General features: G+C 44.5%; 1 protein-coding gene across 6 annotated transcripts in view; it reads left to right on the forward strand.

Moving 5' to 3' along the window:
• VPS13B (vacuolar protein sorting 13 homolog B) overlaps window positions 1–18,574 on the forward strand; it is a 777,539-nt gene extending 758,965 nt beyond the window's left edge. For all 6 annotated transcript variants that reach the window (XM_005613228.4, XM_070222393.1, XM_023649188.2 and 3 more), the window contains exons 57-62: window positions 899–1,075; window positions 3,076–3,246; window positions 9,697–9,873; window positions 12,032–12,134; window positions 12,582–12,831; window positions 16,744–18,574. In XM_005613228.4, the coding sequence (XP_005613285.2) occupies window positions 899–1,075; window positions 3,076–3,246; window positions 9,697–9,873; window positions 12,032–12,134; window positions 12,582–12,831; window positions 16,744–16,992 (1,127 nt within the window). In that variant the 3' untranslated portion in view covers window positions 16,993–18,574. The remainder of the gene's footprint in view (window positions 1–898; window positions 1,076–3,075; window positions 3,247–9,696; window positions 9,874–12,031; window positions 12,135–12,581; window positions 12,832–16,743) is intronic.
• Window positions 18,575–19,089: the final 515 nt, after the last annotated feature.

Raw genomic sequence — 19,089 nt, forward strand, 5'->3', positions numbered from 1 at the left:
CGGGAGGAAGTCGCCTGTTGGCAGTCCTCCTCACCTTAGCCTTTGGCCCTGGCCTGCACCTCCAGGCATCTGGGCCAAGAGCCCCAAGCCCCACCCTGGGGAGGAAGGCGAAGGGAAGCCACTGCTGGAATCCACACCACAGCCACGTTCCCACGAGGCAGTACACATGGCAACCAGGCCACTGAGCAGGCCAGCTCCTGGCAAACTCCAGCTACAATAGGAAACCAGATCCAAGCTCCCCTCCTGGGACCTTCTCAGGGAACACTGTCCTCTCACCAGCCTAATCAGTGTGTCCATGTCCCGATGTTTACACAACTGAAACTGGGGTTGAGGGGGAGATGTTTGTCTGGCTCCAGCTTTGCTCCAAAGAGAAGCACTCAGCTTGGTAGGATTGGGAAAGATTAAAAATAACTCCTCCATCCTTGTCAGAACTTTGCATCCTCTTTGCAACACCCCATTTAGCATCTGCCCTCCTCCCCTGACCAAGCATCTCCTCCTCATCCTGGTGCCCCCACTGCCCCAAGGAAGTTTTGAGGGTAACTTCCCAGCCTAGAAACACCTGCAGCCTAAGGGACCACCTTTCCTTGGGCAGATGGGAATGTGCATCCCCCGGTACACGGGTCCCTTTTAGCAGGAATATGGGAAGCAGGCAGGAAAATCATATTAAAGCTATTTGTGAAGCTGCCAAAAGGATCACTTTGATTTACAAAGTATGAAAGTTTGCCGTTTATGAATTCACAGTGAATGAGTTATTTCCCATATTTTGCTCCAAAGAAGCTTATTACGTTCTCAATTCTAGTGTGAAAAATGAATTGCAGGGAAAATGGGCCACTTTTCCCAAATGTTGAAAGTGCTGTATTCAAGGGATGAGGAAGCCTTTCCCTTTGGTCCGTTACAGGCTGGGTGGTTGGATCTCTGGAAATCCTTGGCAGCCCGGCAAGTCTGGTGCGAAGCATCGGGAATGGGATCGCTGACTTCTTCAGGCTTCCGTATGAGGGGCTGACGCGAGGCCCGGGAGCCTTTGTGAGTGGCGTTTCCAGAGGGACAACATCATTTGTAAAGCACATTTCCAAAGGTAGCTATTTTGTTTCCTTGTAATGATGCCTTATTTTCGTTTCTTCCCTGTCTTATTTTTTATTTTTAAAGAATGTGTTAAAGTTTTAAATGCATTAAGTTTGCCTTGAGCTTTGTTTGGCTAAATTGCAGTGAAATGTTGGATTTATAACAAAGCTCATATATAATGTCTTATGTTTTAAACAGATCACTCCAGGCTGTAGTGTGTGAAAATGTTTCAGAAACTTCAGAACTTTAAACCTCCCACGGGGAAAACAAGGATTGGCTCAACTGTTAGTCCATGTGATAAATACAGAAATATTAAAGGTGTTCAGGACTTCTGCTAAACATCAGAAACCCTACACTGTGTTGCCTCATCATATATTTTTTTAATGTAGATACAGTTGTCATAACTTTTGTAAGGATATGGATACATTTTGACATGGAAGCCGAGTTGGAGGTGAAACAGCCAACTTTTCTGTTGCACGCCACGTAAACAGTGCCATCTTGTGGCCCAGCTAGGTCATCAGGCACAGAAGCCAAACTGCTGCCCGCAAGAAGGAGAATGTTTTCATTTTTATCCGTGTGTTTGCTTGACGATATTTTGGTCAGGTTGGCAGTGACTCGAGAACTAACAAGGGCCATCTGAGTCCCTTTTTCTTCTCAGCAGGAGGCAGGGAAAACAGGGCAAAGGGCTTCTCCCCCATAAAAAGCTTTTTACTGTCAACAGTGCTGCAACTCTGTGATGAGTGGGCAGGTTATAGAAGTCTCTAGAAGGCTCAAAAGAAGACTTGAGCTTGAAATATGAGACCATGATCCAGAGATGGGGCCTGGCAAGAGAACAGCAAGAGCAATAAACCAAATTCTATGGACAGTGACAGGACCTCTCCCCCGAGCCCCAGTCGTCCAGGAGGCCTGTGAGCTGAGCTGCAGGAACTCAGATGAGTCACTGGTGGATTTCTCACTCTTGACACTTGAATCTTTGTGGTTCTGTTGTTTTTATTTTAAAATAATACACCCAACACCTGCTAACTTGAACTCCAGTGGTAATTGTAGCATACTGACTGACTGAATGTTTTTTACACTTGTTCTCTCCTTCTCTTAAAAAATCTCTTTGGTTGGTGTGTGTGTGTGTGTGCGCATGATTTTTTTTTTCTTTTTAGATTACTGATAAAGATACAGCTGCAAAAATGACATCTTCTGTTTCTTCTTGGAGCTAGACCTCCAGCAACAGAGGAGCTAATTCCTTAGCTTCAGGATGTGTGCATCGCCGCTGTCCAGTTTGGCTTCGTGGAGACCAATGCAGACTTGCTAGAGGAGATTAGGACTGTCTTGAGCAAGATTCTGAAATAGCCTTTCTTAGGAAACCCAGACAGACTCATGGCTTTCTCATGATTTATTCCCTTTATCATCCTCACTTTTTTCAGTTAACATCCTGAACATTGAAATTGCACGTGATCGCTGTGGCACAATAATTATTTTCTCGGAATGTCAAATGATAAAGTTTAGTGTCTCCCTTTACTATGACTGGAGTGATAAGGAGGGAGTAAACTTTATTCCTAAAGTGGAAACATTTCTTTACAATCTGTCAAAAATTCAGCAACATAACCTTAACCTTTAAAATCAGAGCAGGAAAATTTTAACCTTCAAAACTGGGCCTTAATGAGGATTTCAAAACTAACTGTTTTAGCCAAGCCTTGACAATCAAATGGTAGTGAATGACAGTTTCTTGTGAAACTCTAAGCATTTTTCTGGTGACAGAGATTCTTATCATACCCTTTTTGAGGAGTGCCATCACCCTCATGAGCAAATGCTAATCTTCACCTCATTTTCTTAAGGCTGTTGCTTCAAACTTTCCAAGAGGAAGCCACCATCACTCACCACCTAGGCATGTCCAGAAGGCACAGATGGGCTTCCACTACCCTTTTCCCCTCCCCCACCGCCCCCCAGGGTTCACTCCCCTGGGGTCCACCATGTATGTGACCAGGAGGCCAACCCACCCACATGTTCTTGTGCCCTCAGGTACCCTCACCTCCATCACCAACTTGGCCACAAGCCTGGCCCGGAACATGGACCGGCTCTCCCTGGATGAGGAGCACTACAACCGGCAGGAGGAGTGGCGGCGGCAGCTCCCAGAGAGCCTGGGCGAGGGGCTCCGACAGGGCCTGTCCCGGCTGGGCATCAGCCTGCTTGGTAAGGGGCTGCCGGGGACCTGTGCACTCACATCTGTCTGCACTCTGGCTCTGCAGGCAGGCCCAGGTGTGCAGGCTCCCAGGACTGGGGGTGGTTGTGAAGTTTACATCCTTTCTGCAGACAAAGGTGAGGCTCAGAGAGGATAAGGCACTCGCTCTAGTTCCTGAATCCATAAGGCCCTGGAACAGGAGCCCCCTTCTAGAGCCACTGTGCAGCTATGACAGGGGCCATCCCAGGACCAGCCTGGTAGGAGGCTCCCCTGCACAAATGCCTGTGTTCTGCCTTTCCATTGCTTCTAGTACAAACGTATCTCTGGCCTCAGCATGGCTCTCTAAAAAAGCATCATTCCATAGGCAGACCCCTGAGTGTGGGGGTGTCAACATGAGGCAGCGACATACAGCTGTTTGCTCATGAAAGTGAGCAACAGGCAAACCTGCAGCACTTGCCCTTCACTCACAGACGCTGCGGCCGCTTGCTTTTGTTTGAGAAGCACTTGAGCAATGTGCAAATGTCACGTAAACTTCAGTGAGGAGCCCACTTTTTCCTTTTATTTTTTTAAGAGTGCTGGATCAGCATGACTCAGAGTAATTATCGTTTGTCGTGCAGCCAGGTAGTATAGTTAGAGATGAAGATTGCTGTGGATATTTACAAATATTACAAATGTTTAAAAAATAGATTGCTCTGGAAAAGTCTATAAAAAGGAAGCTTCAGAGCTGAAATTTTGCAGAGCAGGATTTTCAAGGGTATCTTTTGTTTATTTGTTTGCAAAGGAATTTAAAACTGTATTGCTTGGCAGCATGCCTGCCGAGCATCTGAAGGAGTATGCATCTCTTAGAGATCAAAGTGCCCCAAAGCAGGGAGAGTAGAGGTCAGAAAAGATGAGCTTGAAAGGATTTGTCCTCTTTCGAGTCTGCAGTTCTATACATAACCCTCAACTCGCAGAGCAGGCAGCTGAGGCTCAGAGAGGAAGTAGTAAGATGTTACAAGTTCACGTTAAGTTACTAGAAATTGTTTGTCATAACATTCGGTGGTGTGGGGCACTGTCATTTGATAATGCATGGAAATTGGGAACCTAATGACCTGGGATGGAACTGCTGGATAAAGGAAAAACCCCCAAAGCAATGGTCACTGCTCTGGGGAAGGTCATGTAGGGGGGCCGCATTCCTCAGGAGCCAGCAGACCCCAGGCTAGGGTGTCCAGGTCCTTTCTTTGTGACATCAGGCGAGTCCTTATCTTCTCTGAACCTGGGTTTCTGTTTTGTAAAGTAGAGCTGGTGATACCATTATTGGAAGTAATGATGGTCGGTAGTGTGCTGCACATAGCGTCCATGTTTAGTAAACAGCACCTCTCATTATTATATTATGATAGCAAAGGAACTATAAGAGTTGCCTGATTTCAGAGTGTCCCAGCAAAGAGTGACATGTGAGCAATGGCAGGAGCATTTTTCCTTTAGTTTTAGTCCAATGGGTTAAGTTGCTCTAACCACCGGAAGTGACAATGAGGTTATCGTGGAGGCCTCAGGTCATTGTTTAGGGACTGTGGAACCTCTTTTTGCTACGAATTATGGGCTTACATGCCCTCCACTCTGGGCAGGAGAGCTTCCTTCCCTCCATGCAAGTTCTTCTTGGAGCTTACAGTTGCTCAGCAGAGGAGACCTGAGCTGGCTTGCATGTGGCTGTTTCCATCCTGACTAACCCATTCTCTTCCCACCCAGAAAAGCCCACACCCACTACCCAGTTTCCACTGTATCAAATTGTGCCTGATGGTAGAAATCAGTTGTGTGAGGAGCCATGATTCTGCCTTTGTGATGTTGCCGTTTTGAGCATGACTCCTGTTGTTAGCCAGGGTAAAAAGTCATAAAGCTTCGATCTTTGCTATAGTCATTGTGTCTTGTACATCCTCATCTATGCAAGGGAATCATTTAGTCTGTCTACTGCAGTGGGCTCAGCGAGTCTTTCTGCATCTCTGGTAATTTCCAAAAACCTGGGAGTTCTGGGGTAATGTAAATCCCTCCTCAGTGTGTCCTGACTGCACCTGCAAACGCTGGCCTGACTCTGGGCCCCCAGGAACTCCATCCCAGCAGCACACCTGAGCCGCATGTCCACTTCTGTGATCCTTAGACTCAGGTTGGCCTAAACCAGCTTCCTTTTCTCTGAGAGTTCGAGAACTGTCTCTATCCCACGTAATCTCTGGGTCATCTCAAATGTCTGGTCCTAGAACTACCTGATCTGTGTCAGGAAGAAGAGAAGGAAGAGTAGGACCAACCCAGTCCTCTCATCTGGGAAAGTGTAGATTCATCATCATTCGATCCATCCCCCAGAAATGGTGTTTAAAAGGCTAAATGCACTTAAGTGCCTAATTGAAGTTAGAGCTATTATCATACAACAGTTTGAAACCCACGCTTAGTGAAATCAAAATGCTAGCTCCTCAGTTTCTTCCTTTACAAGAAAGAAACATTAACAACTCAGTTAGTAAAAATACATTTAAAGAACATTTCAGGTTGACAAAGCATTTTCACATATGTCATCTTATTTGGCCTTCAAACCCTAGGCATGGATGAGGTTAAGTGACGCCCTGGTCAGACCTCCAGCCAGGACAAGATGCTGGGCCTCTCCACACTCCAAGCCTGGAAACAATCAGGATGTAGGGAGACAGAACAATTGAAAGTTCCAGAGTAGGAAAAATACATTTCCCACAATGTTTATGGGTTTGGGGGCCTTCTTGCCTCTCATGGGGACGTTGTGGAGCGTTATGAGGCACTCGAAAATCAAAGGAAGTCTTGAGCTGCCATGCCCAGCCACATTGGCCCAGGTCAGCAAGGAGAAGTGCCGGCTGGCAGACGGATGCCGCAGAGGCTCTTGGATGAGCTCCACAACAGTTTTTGGAAAGCAGTAGATTTTGGAAAAATTCTGCTTAGCCTGCAGAATTGGCATCAGCCTTGCCCACATTTACCAGATCCGTTCCCCAAACACCCCCACTTTCTACTACACCCTGGGTCTGCTGAGAGAGGATATGAGCTCCATGTCATGGCTATAGTCCACGTTCCCTCCCAGAAGTGACTTCTCTCTCGTGAATACCAAAGGCAGGACGTCAGAACTTGCTTCTCTGACCCACGCTTCTTTTGGGCTGCTGCCTGACTTATGAAGCATTGCTAGATTTCCCAGCAGCCACACCCTGTCTTCACGGCCACTCTTGGTATGCCATTGGGAATCCTAACAAAATAGGCCTTGACCAGGTGAATCAGGACAGTTGCCCTCAAGTGAGTAAGTGCAGAGCTATAAGTAGTCCCCTGATACCACTTTCAGCCATTAGCAGAATGGTTTGCAGTTAGTAGGGAATTCAGGAATAACAGAAGTGCTTCCTAATAATTTTTGCTAATCTGTTCTGATCAAAAAAAGCTAGGCTTGAGCTGGAATACCTAATACATTCTGTGGGTCTCATTTGTCTCTGGAATGGTGAGCTGTGAGTGGTGTCCCAGCTTAGGCCTGCGCCTCTGCTATTGTGATAAAAAAAAGGTGCCCAAAATAAAAAATCACACCATGTCGTAAGGGCAGCACCAAAAGAGCCACCCAGGCAGGAGCTTTCACAGATCAGTGTCCCAGTGTTTTTGCCTGAGGCTGGGGAGCAAGTGAGGGAAGAAGTGAGGAAAGGCCCTTTTAGGTCCCTTGCTTCACAAAGAAAGACTTCCTCCTCAACTGAAGGGCACGAAGGGAAACGCCTCCCCGACTTCTCCCTCACCCGGCACACGGAGAGTCCATGGAGACTCCCCGCTGAGGCATGCTTTTCCTTCCTGCCTCACTTCATCACATCACAGCCGTCTCCATGTGGCCGCCCACCCTATGGGCCTGACGCCAACATACAAGTTTTGGGATCGGTTTCCACTACTTAAAGCCTTAGAGCAGAGTTTGAGTATATGACAGTAAATAATTTACCAGTTGAGGGATTTAGCTGGATTATACTGAAGAAGAGAGCCTTCTGAGCCCTAAAGAAGCTGCCTCTCTCGGCACGGCTGCAGACACCATGAAATGGCTGTTAGTCTCTCACAGCCTCTGTTCCCCAGCGCACACCTGGTGACCAGTGAGGTGCCGGTGTGTGTGACGGGCCAGCTTTCCCCCCTCCAGGGTCTGGTGTGGGCGAGGGTGTGTGATCTGACAGCTCCTTCTCTCCCTCTTAGAACCTGACACCTTGTCATGGGCTTCAGGCTTTCCACTTTTCAGGCTGCCCCAATAGTTTATCTATCAAAGCCACAGTAACTGAGCCTTCACTGTGGCCGGTGGCTGGAGAAAGTGGAAGATCAAAGGGGAGCTTCACCGCGATACCTGTTTGCAGTTAGGCAGCCGGAAGTCAGAGTCCTGTGTGGACAGTCACAGCCGTGAAGGCTCCATGTTCCTTGTTCAGGTTAGGCCTGGCCTATTAAAGGGAAATGGTAGACTCTCAAAGACCTAACCACTGCCCCCCCAACTCAATTTTAATAGATTTAATAGAAATCTGTACTTGAGAAAGACATTTCTGCCAGAAATACAGGCAATAACTTAATTTATTGGTGAATTTGTAATTATTTACCCCTGTTTTTCTACTCTTAAGCATGGAGACCTTTCGAAGAAATCAGATAATGAAACCACAAAAGCTTTATTCTTTGGTTTGATGCTATTCACTTTGAATGTCTGCTGTGAAATGATTTGCTGAGAAGACACCAGGGTTCTTGCCTCTCTCAAGCACTGATGGCAGCCACCACCCCAGTGTGGCTGGTTCCCTGTACACTTCTCAGCTCTCTGACTCCCGATCTTATAGATGGGGAGAGCAGAGCTCAGATTCCTCAGGCTGAAAACGCAAGGTGAGCTCCCCAGCCTGAGTGCCAAGACTAGGTGTCCTGGAGGCACTGAAGCAGCACTCCCCAGCCCTTGAGAGCAGGGTGCCAGGGCCGGCTGTGAGCAGCTTCCTCCATCTCCCACATCATTTCTTAGGTTTGGGAAGCGTTGGTCTAGGCTGGGAAACAGACCTGTTGCCTCAGATCATTCTTAATCTGTCAATCCATAAACTTAAATGGCTCTGTCAATCTTAGAGGAATGGAATCCATGAAGAACATTCCCTTTACAATTGACCTCAAGGAACTGGCCTTTTGTTTTACTGGATTTTGTTCAATGGAATATTGCTTGAAATTAGCAGGTCATTAACTGAGGCCTGGAAATCTCCGTTTACCCCAGAGACTTTGAGTTAGTGGCATTTGGAATAATGAGATTTGACATATACTAAAATTTCTACCAGGGGGACTGTGCATTTTCATTAATTCCAGCAGGTCTGAGTTGAAAACAAAGAATTCTATCAAGAATTGTAATGAAATTTTTACCTCTTACTGAGTTAGAGTTACTCCATCATGGGAAAAAAATAGGACTGGTGGGGCCTTTACTAGATCTCATCATTGGCCCCTCAGAGTGAGAGGAGCAAGGAGGATGGACCCACAAAAGAGGCTGAGGGATTCACCCTACACTCAGTATATGACCTGGCTGCCCCTCCAGAACGCCGTTAGAGCAGAGAGTGGTGAGGCAGGGTTTTGTAGCTGTTCTCAAGTGAAGAGTAAGTGGCCAAACTTTAGTTGAAGTGAAAGAGAAGGAAGTTTTTCCAAGACTTGCAAAGGGAAGAGCCTATTTTATAAACAGAATCAGTGAATAGCTTGGTGGTTAAGAGCTAGGCTGTGACTCTGACTCCCAAGACTGAAATCCCGGCTCAAGCATAGGACAGCTGCGTGACCTTGGGAAAAACTCCTTAACTTCTCTGTGCCTCAGTGGCCTTATCTGGGAACTGAGGATAAAAATCATGCCTGACTTTTAGGATTATGAGGATTAATGATCTCATACAAGTAAAGCTCTTAGCACAGTCACCAGTACATAGTAAGCACTCAAAATAAATTAGCTATAATAGAAATAATGACTATATCACCACTTTTTATTAAATAATTATTAATATTAAACTGTTCTTAAATAATTGATCTTATTATTATTAAAAGAGAGAACCCAGAAAGGGGCTACTCCCTTCCAGTATTTTCATCCTCCTGATTCAGTGAAAATTTATTAGGCTGAGCAGGCTCTCTCTCCTCCTAAGGAATTGTTACTCTCTTTCCTAAACTGTGTTGCCTGGTTTGGGGAGAAAGGTGTGTGGATGTCACTTTGGAGTAGTCTGACATGTTTATTACATTCTGAGCTGAACTTTACAGATCCTGACTGTGATGGACCAAACCCAGCCCGAACATTGTGCTTTGATGAAGAAAATAAATGACTGCCTTAAAGAGCCCTCAGTGTACTTAGATAATTGGTAAATACATGTATAGTAAAGAACTTTACAATGAGGCTGGAGTTTCATTTTCAATCCAAATAAAACTGTGTTCCAGATTGAAGATTTTCACTTTCTCAGAATTTTAAGCCTCAGTCCTTACTGGGGTTTTTTGTTTTTCAGGTGCAATTGCTGGTATAGTCGATCAACCAATGCAGAACTTCCAGAAAACATCTGAGGCTCATGCTTCAGCACGACACAAGGCCAAGGGTGTTATCTCAGGCGTGGGGAAAGGAATCATGGGGGTGTTCACAAAGCCCATCGGAGGAGCTGCTGAGTTTGTGTCACAGACTGGCTACGGTGAGTCAGTGAAAATCCTGTCAGGCCAACTCAGACATCACCAGTTAATTTGCATTATTATACCAACGATTCCCAAAGATAGTGTAGCCCTTCACATGGCAAAGGAGTGAAAAATAAAATGGATAAATCTATAAATAGATAAATAGCTATCTTTCTCACCTCCTCCTGCTTATTTACACAAAAAGTAGAATTGTGCTAATAATAAATTATAATAATAAAATTATAGAACCAGGAAATCAATTAGTAATTTCAGTATACGTATGTCACAGAATCTTTTTACAGTACATTTAATAACAATTTAATGAAAGATAACCCATTAGAGGTTGAGGGCAATATGTAGAATATATCGAAGCAGAGAATAGAATTACTACTTTTTCTGGTGAGCAATTTGAAAGGAAAACTAGGTTATAAGGCAGGAAGCTATCTTTAAATGACAGCGTGTATGTATTTGGACAAAATGAGAGAAAGAGAGGAGCATGCATGTGTGTGTGTATGTGGGTGTGCACACACTTGCCCACATAGCTTTGTGTTTGGCGTGGCTTTCTCACCTGCAGACTCCATGCTGCGGATACAGCCAGGCCGAGTCTCCTGGCCAGTGGCAGCAAAGGTGCATGATCTGCAACCGAAAACCCTTTCCCCAAATAGACAGAGTGCCAGGATCGCTCCCCAAGCGTGGGTGTGCACAGGAGTAATGGGTGGGTGTGAAAGGAAGCACCTCTTCCCATGCTTATTTTCTGCATTCTTGGCTGAGCACATTAAGGTGATTTTAAATAAACAGGTAACTGGAATTGTTACCTTATTACCTAAAATCAGTGTCATCATTTTGGTCACAAAGCAGGCTGTCTAGCTAGTACTGCAAACTACAGGAGAGCCCTCCCGTTTGTCAGACATGTGAGCGCTCTGCATCTGCATCTGGCCATAAAGTCTGTGGGGTACATTTCACTGCAGGCATCCAACACCTCAGCAGATCTGACAAGAGGCAGCCAGATCAGGGCATAAAAATAGTGTCTGAAAGGAAGAGAGCGGGAGATGAATGCCCACACTCAGGCAACCATCCGGAGAGGTTATGAGAGACCACACAGACATGAACATGTGTTCCTCTTCGCTTTTCCCCTCGCCTCCTCCCTCCCCATTTCTCTCTCTCTCTCCTTCTGTGAATGACATTTTCACTCAGAGGGAAACTGACTAAAAGAACTGCTATAACTTGTAAGTGGACGAAGTTAAATGCTCCTTTATCAAATGCTTACACATCAATAAAAACAGTATTCCTTTTGCTATTGACTCCAGTGAAGTCAAGTCATACTTCATAAATTCCTTTAGTTTTGGAAATGCCGTTGTCCCTCGCGGTGTGTTTCCCAGGGCTGGGGCACGCTCCCTTGTGTAAGAGCTTCTCAGAACAGAGCTTCACATGGCCTCGTTGGTTTCCATCATTCTTGTAAAACTTTTACTACTACACTGAAGGTTTTACAAACCACTAACTCTTAGTCTAATGACTGTGCTTCATTTATAAACATTTACAAGCCCTCAGAAAGCACACATGCTGTACCATCTTTGGTTCTGGAGAGTCTCTTTGGAGGCCTGCATGGCTGCTGCTTGGTGCCCTCATTTGGTGCTGGCACCAGGGAGAGCATGTAATAAACCAGAGGCCCCAAGAGTGCTCATAAATGTATTTGGATTCATTTTTAACAGCTGGATTAAGTCACTTAAATAATGTATCTAGGCAAAACTTGTGCCTTTGTGTGTTTCTGTGTGTGTTGTATTTTTCATTATTTGACCAGCCACAGCACAGATACAGAAGTATTGTAATATTAAGCAAGGAAGTCAACTAACAATCTTGACTTTTTTGTCACATAAATTATCAATGATGTGTAAACTGTTGCTCAGGACCAATTACTCCCAGGAGCATTATGCTTTCTCTAATTGCCAGTCTATGCTTGAACTGTAGCTCATTCATATTTCAGTTTGTAGCTAAAGTAAGATCACCAGGGTTAAGAGCATTGCAATGTTTAATAATTATCTATATACTTGCTTCCAAAGACATGACATCATTTTGGATCTGTAACAGTTTATGGATGGCTCTAAGCAGATGACATCACTATAGCATGGAACTGTTTTCCAGAAAGCAACTAGTAAAACTCCCTTACTTCTCTTACCACAGGTATTCTACACGGAGCCGGACTTTCTCAGCTTCCTAAACAGCGCTATCAGCCAAGTGATCTACCTGCTGACCAGGCTCTGAATGGCCATGTCAAATATGTCTGGTAAAATTTATCTAGATGCTTGTCAACCGTACATGCACACTGTATGTTAACAGGGCCTGGCTTGCTCTCAAGCTAAGAGGTCATGCTTCCAGGGAAGCCCAAGAGGAGCAGCCATTTTCAGCATCTCAGGCAGCACAAGGGCATCCTAGAGCCAAGGAAAGGCTGCCTGCCATCCCCAGATCTGGGACTGGCAGCAGAACTCCCTTGCCCCATGTGTGCCACTCAGGGAAGGATGCACATTGGCAGACGTTCCCTTGGAATGAGCATTTGATAATTAAAGTGACAATTACATTTCAAGCTAAAATTAATAATCAGATTGGTGAGGGCCCTTTGCCCTTGGGGAGCTTTGTGTAGGATTGCCCCAACCCCTGGTACAAACAGTGAGCACTGATATGTGACTATCTTTTCCAAGCTGGCTCCTGGTCTTACTTTTCTCCTTTGAAACAGGAAAATGCTACAGTCTCTGGGCAGACCAGAAGTCCACATGGCCCTGGATGTGGTTCTGGTGAGGGGCTCAGGCCAGGAGCACGAAGGGTGCTTGCTGCTGACATCGGAAGTGCTCTTCGTGGTGAGTGTCAGCGAGGATACACAGCAGCAGGCCTTTCCCATCACGGAGATCGACTGTGCCCAGGACAGCAAGCAAAACAACCTGCTCATCGTACAGCTCAAGCAGCCAAGAGTGGCATGTGATGTGGAGGTACATTTCAGAAAATGGGGTGACCAAGGCTAGCTGCTGGTAAGGTCAAGATGCAGGCCAACCACTGGTACCAGGCATTTATGAGCCTGCAGCCTCTGGAGTGGCTGCCAGAGACCAGGAGGGCTACCAGAGAAAAGAGTATGGGAGGTGAGAGGGCCATTGCAGAAAGGGGTTGTGAAGTCCTTACATAGGTGTTCATGTGAACCTTCCACAGGAGAGCCCAGCAGTAAGCTAGATGGACCCACAGCCTGGGGCTAAGCAACCGTATGAATTGAACAAGGCTTGGTTATCATGGGCTGCAGTGCTAGAGTGGACAGGACAGGACAGTAGAGCTCCAAAACAAGTAGGTCTGTACAAGAGCCAGGACAAAGGCAGCAATTCCATGCAACTACTCACAAAGCAGGCCCATGGCTACACGAGGCCTGAGAGTGCCCGCAGCAGTCTGGGAGTATAGGAGAGGACCACCATAGAAGTGAGGGGTGTCAAGTGAAACAAGGCACAGGCAGTAGGCTGGACCTTTGAAAGTTCACAAATCAGGAGGTCTAACCCACTGCCTCTGCCATTCCCAGCCCCTGAGACTTCAGGGGTCCAAGTTTTGTGAACAGATCTCTCTCCTACCCACTGCCCTGTATTCTGTGTGGCTCTATGTTCCCTTTCCCATGGACAGGTTCCCATCCCCTAAGTACCAGAGGGTACCTCCTGGGGATGCTGCTTAGGCTCTTGAGACAGCTCCCTGGCCACATGGCTTCTGAGATGTGCCGACTGCTGGCTCCTGGCCACACACAAGTTGATGTAGAACGGATGCTCAGATGGGGCATGCTGTCAGGGGTCAAAGGTGAGCCCTGAAAAGAGTGGCACCGCTTCCTGCACTCTATCCCACGGTAAGCAGGTGTGCCCACTGGAAAATTGCTCTTTGTCCCTGCCTCCCCAGTAACTGCCTCATCAACGGGCAGTTGATCTTCTGAACGGGCAGTGTTGACTTCAGAAACAAACGTCATTTCCCACACGGCAAGATGGATCCCTGGCAAGCTGGAGCCTGCTGGTGCTAACCTCGGGACTGAGTGGCCCCAGGAAAGGACAGCAAACCTGCCTCCAGCAGGTCCTGCCCATTTCTCCTTTATTTCCTTCCTGGTTATGGGAGCCTGCATCTCCCTCACACCACTGTTTGGGTAAAATTATCTGAGAAGATGGAAGGCAGCCAACCACAACAACTCCGAGATTTCCCTAGTTTCTTGGATCATAATCAGTCAGGCTTTAAGCTGGGGCTTGGCACTAGGACTACACTGCCTCTTCAAGTTGATGACTTTCTGGGAATAAACGGAGGTCAGATGTCCAGGCTGCCTTTATTAGATCTGCCAAAATCTTCTGATCCAGTTAACAATAAAGCAGCAGTGATCTGGCTACAAGATTTGGCAAGGGATAGTATCATTATCTTCAAGTCCTTGGTCCTTAGAGAAACTTCCAAGGCCCTGAGGAATATCTGTGACCATTATTCCTTAGCTGCTTGGAAAATACTTGAGATCTTAGTTGAGACTAGAGATTCATCTTTTGCTGTTAAACTGTCTCCACTGTCTTCAATTGCAATCCTTCTCTCTTTGGCTTTTCTGTTTGAGGAGGGTACTGTGGAGAATTATCATAGCTGGAGGGGAACAGACTTCAGTTTCTCTAGGGGTTAAGATGATAGCTGGAGTCACTACCCCTAGAAGTTGGCAAGGCTAACTGAGACCATAGGATCCCTGAGTTAGAGGCAGAAGCACTGATACTCTGGACATCATGCTCAACACTGGTTTTCCGTTGTTTCAGGGATAACAAAGGGTTGGAATTAAGGGATGGTTAAATCAGAGAGGAAAAGATGACTGAGAGCAGGGTAGCTATTAGAGACAGATATTGAACGTTCACAGGAGCACCTGGCACTGGACAGAAAGGGTGGATATCAGTATGCCTTCAGCCTCCAAATTCTTTCTCTACATCTATTCCACTATTCCTCTCCCCTCGACTCCTCATAAGAAACAGCTGCCCACTCAGTCCTGTGTCCAAACCCTAACCTCTGCCACTCACCCCAAAGGATACCCAAGCTGCAGAACAAAATGCATATTTCTTTTGTTTGAGACAGTAAACCATTCCTTAAAAGGGCTGTAATCCAATGTATTTTCAAAATGGGGGGGGGGGGGGAGGTGTCATGCAAGGACCCTGCTTGACAGTGAATTCCCCTCAATTGCATGCTCATGTCAGTGCATACCGACCTAATCCTCAGACATAAAGCTGGGTTAAGAAGCCTACCTGCTGTCTTTCAGGGAAAACTAAGAACAGTATTTTAAGATTTTTATATAAAATGGCTTTTCTTGTTTTTTGCTTTAGATGCTAGGAAACACGGCTCCTTTGAATTTTGGAAGGAACTAATTTGTAGATGACATCATTCAGTATATTCAAATATGGCAGGATTCAGATATTTTTAAATTAGCGTTTGCTTTTCTTGGTTAAATGTAGCCATTTTTAGGGTAATAATTGCTTAATATGCCTGGCACATTATTGAAATCCCTTATGAGAGGCTCAAAATGAGTCAGAAGGTCAATTTATTCCTTGGCCAGGTTCCTTTCACAACACAGGCTTTCCTGTGCTGCTGTTCAGGAGGAGCAATTAAGATTTTCTGTGTATTCAAAGCTTTCCAGCTGAATCCTGACCCCATCAAATGATATCATCAGAGCTCTGGCTTTTGCCTGGTGGTGCACAGCTTTCATCTGTCAGTGAATACTTTGGGGGCCTTTATTTTCTTTCCCAAGCTTAAAAATATGAGACCCGAACTCGAACAGATGCCCTCATTCCTCTGGCAGGCCCCTTTTCTGTGTCTTTACCATCCCTCTGGCTTTCTGCAGCTTTTAAGGTGCTTTTGGCTGCATTGTTTCTGTGCCCTACAGAAATACATAGAAATTCCTTATATTACTACTCGTTGAAATGTTTATAATTCTTCCGGAGTGGTCTTGCCAACATTTGGTAGGTAAAGACCACTGAAAGGTCAGTGGCTACCTGATTCCCACAGATCCAGTGGCTTACATTAGAAACTTCCCACTCCACTTGATCTACACACTAGATAGCTACAGAATTTCAGGGTGGGAAGAATTTATAGCTCCAACTGCCTTTGATGGGTGCTTTCTCAGAAAATCTCACTTAAGAAGTTAGGTAGTATATCTCAGTTCTCCTGTTTGAGTTCCACTGAAGATGAGCCAGACTTTTATGAACCATAAATGTACTTTGCATCCTCCCTTTTTTTCCATAAAAATTTCCCCTTCCTCTGCCCAGTTTTTTTTATTTATTTCTTCTGGCTTTAAATCCTAGTATTTATAAAAACAGAAAATGTTACAGTTCAAAAGGTTTTTTTTTTTTTTAATGCTCTGTCCAAAGCCACTAGTTTGAAGGAGCTGCTCTTCTCCACTTTTTTCCTATCCAACTGAAGAGGTTCTGTCTGAAGAGGTCTGAGGAAGCAGGAAAGAGAGCTTTTATTTCAGGGTGCTGAGTTTAATGTTGATTAGATTTAGGCAAGGGAAAGACGCTTTTCTCCTTTGTTCCTGGGCTGGTTAGTAAAGAGCAGTGACAGATGTTTTAATAGTTGAGTAAAGTGTTATCAAATCATCAACTTCAAACATGGGAATTTTACACAACAGCAAAAGCTTATTCAGAGGAGGCTGTCCTAACATTCTCATGCAGAGCTTTTGTTATACTGCTGAAGTTGCAGTTATCACTGCCACAGTTCAGAAGAAAATAAAAGCACTGTTTTAGATAAAATGGCTTTATTAGATACCTAAAAGGCATAATGTACAAATGTATCAAGGCAAAAGATAAAGAATAAGTTAGTTTGTTACAGACGTCTCCTTCTCATGGTTTGGCAACTAAACAATCTTTATTTTTGCATACCAGGTGGATGGAGCCCGAGAGAGACTGTCAGAACAACAGTACAACAGACTTGTAGACTACGTCACAAAGACATCATGTCACCTGGCCCCCAGCTGTTCCTCCATGCAGACACCATGTCCTGTGGTGGCTGTGGAACCTCTCCCCTCCACCATGAAAACATACCATTACATGGTTGATCCACATTTTGCTCAAGTCTTCATCAGTAAATTTACCATGGTGAAAAATAAAGCCCTGAGGAAAGGGTTCCCTTGAGTCCCCTCTAAGGTATTGATTCCTGCTTGTGCAATTTATTTTTGAAAGAGAAACCTAACTAGTTCTAACATGTAATATGGACGCAAGGCCAACACTTATCTACAGCTGTAGGTAGAGTAATTTTCTAGCCTCTTCTAAAATTCAGATTCTTCCTTCTCCCTGAAACTAAGGAGATAATTTATAACGGAGTGATTAAAAACTTGTTCCTTTCCCATTTGGGGACAATGGTTAATAGAATCCTATATGTTGTAGTCTTCTCACACATAGAAAATGCATTCCTTTTGGCTCTATATTTGCTAACATTTCAACTACAATTAGGATCCGTTAACTCTCTGCTCTAATGCAAAATGTGGTCAAGACCTTAGAATAGAGAGACAGATTAAAACTTCATTCCCAGATATATCTGTTTTCAGGCTAAGACATCATCTTTCCAGTAATACCCTTGTCTGCAAAGGTTCAGATTCTTTAAATGAAATTAAATGTTTACGATTTTGTTGTTTTTAACCTATTGAATTTGTTACTTTAATGTGATGCTGTTCTTTAAGTGAAAGCTGCTATGTATATTCATAGTTTAAAGTCTGCGTTTTACTGAAAATTTACAGGACATTCTGATGACTGTTCATGTACACGCTGGAAAAATGTTTTTCCAGTTTAGGCTTTATTAGGCAAGCTTGGAGTAAATCTTTTGTGTCTGCTGATGAAAACAAACCCAAAGAGCTCAGGTGAGTTTCTTTAGTTTCATAAACAAAACAAACACTACTAGGAACTCACTTTGACACTCCCTCGTGGAAGGGGTAGAGCAGAATTCATACTGCCCTGGTGCACTGGAGGGGAGTCAAGAACCCCAGCATTGATCTTAAGAGTGAACCCGTCCGAATACTTTTTTTGGCTGAATTGACTTGATAAAGTACAAACATACTCCCAGTGTCTGATATAATTTTGCATTTAAGGATGGGTTTGGCTTAACACCCTGGGTCACCAGATATCATCCTTAATATTCAGTAAATGTCTCCTCATACTCCTATTAAAACACATTTTTACTGATTACATCCAAACTTGGGCCTGCAACCTATAACTAACCTACAATTGTGAGATGCTAAGAAAATTCATTTCACATGCCCACTGATCTTTATGCCTCACATGTCATTGGGTATAAGAAGTCTCTGCATAATTGTTTCTGGAAAGCAAGACTTAATGGACAACTCAGGCTGAATATGAAGAAATGGTTCCTCCATTAGTTTGTTGTGTCATACTCATTTAGGAAAGTGACAGTTTTGTCAACTAACCTCAAGAGTAACTACTTTTAAGAATGTAAATATGTACTAATTCTTCTTTTATGGCAATTTTGCATACTACTTCTAAGAATTATTATTATATAAAACTGCTTAAAATAAAAGAAATTCTTAAATTATCACACATAAACGTGTATTGTCACCAAGGGTTTTTAAATGCAGTTTTTCAGTGATACCTGAGTGTAATACAGCTGACATTATTTACTGGGACTCAAGAATTTTGCACGAGTTAAAAAGGGTAAGAAACAGCTTTTGTTATCCTAATAATAAAGTGACAATCAGTGATTAAATTAGCTGTGCCTAAAATAATTTTTTTTAAAGGAAGATTAGCCCTGAGCTAACATCTGCCACCAATCCCCTCTTTTTGCTGAGGAAGACTGGCCCTGAGCTAACATCCATGCCCATCTTTCTCCACTTTATACGTGGGATGCCTGCCACAGCATGGCTCAATAAGCGGTGCATACATCTGCACCTAGGGTCCAACAGCCAACCCCAGGCCACCTAAGCAGAGCGTGCGAACCTAACTCCTGCACCACAGGGCCAGCCCCTAAAATAAACCATTTTTAAAGCTCTCAGTGGTATCACTTTGATCTCAACAAAAAAAAAGCATAATTAATAAAGGTCCTAAGACCTCCTCTAAAAAAAGTTAGTTAGTTACTATACTCTGTTGGTCATTAGTAGACATTACTTAATTCCAGTTAAGTAACAGTTTTTTCTGGACTAGATAGATACATATTCCGAAATGCAAATGCATATACATACTCTTTAGTAAAGCAATACTGAGTAAAGATCCTTAAATTTCAAT

This window comes from Equus caballus, chromosome 9, assembly GCF_041296265.1.
Source record: "Equus caballus isolate H_3958 breed thoroughbred chromosome 9, TB-T2T, whole genome shotgun sequence".
In the NCBI taxonomy this organism is placed as follows: domain Eukaryota; kingdom Metazoa; phylum Chordata; class Mammalia; order Perissodactyla; family Equidae; genus Equus; species Equus caballus.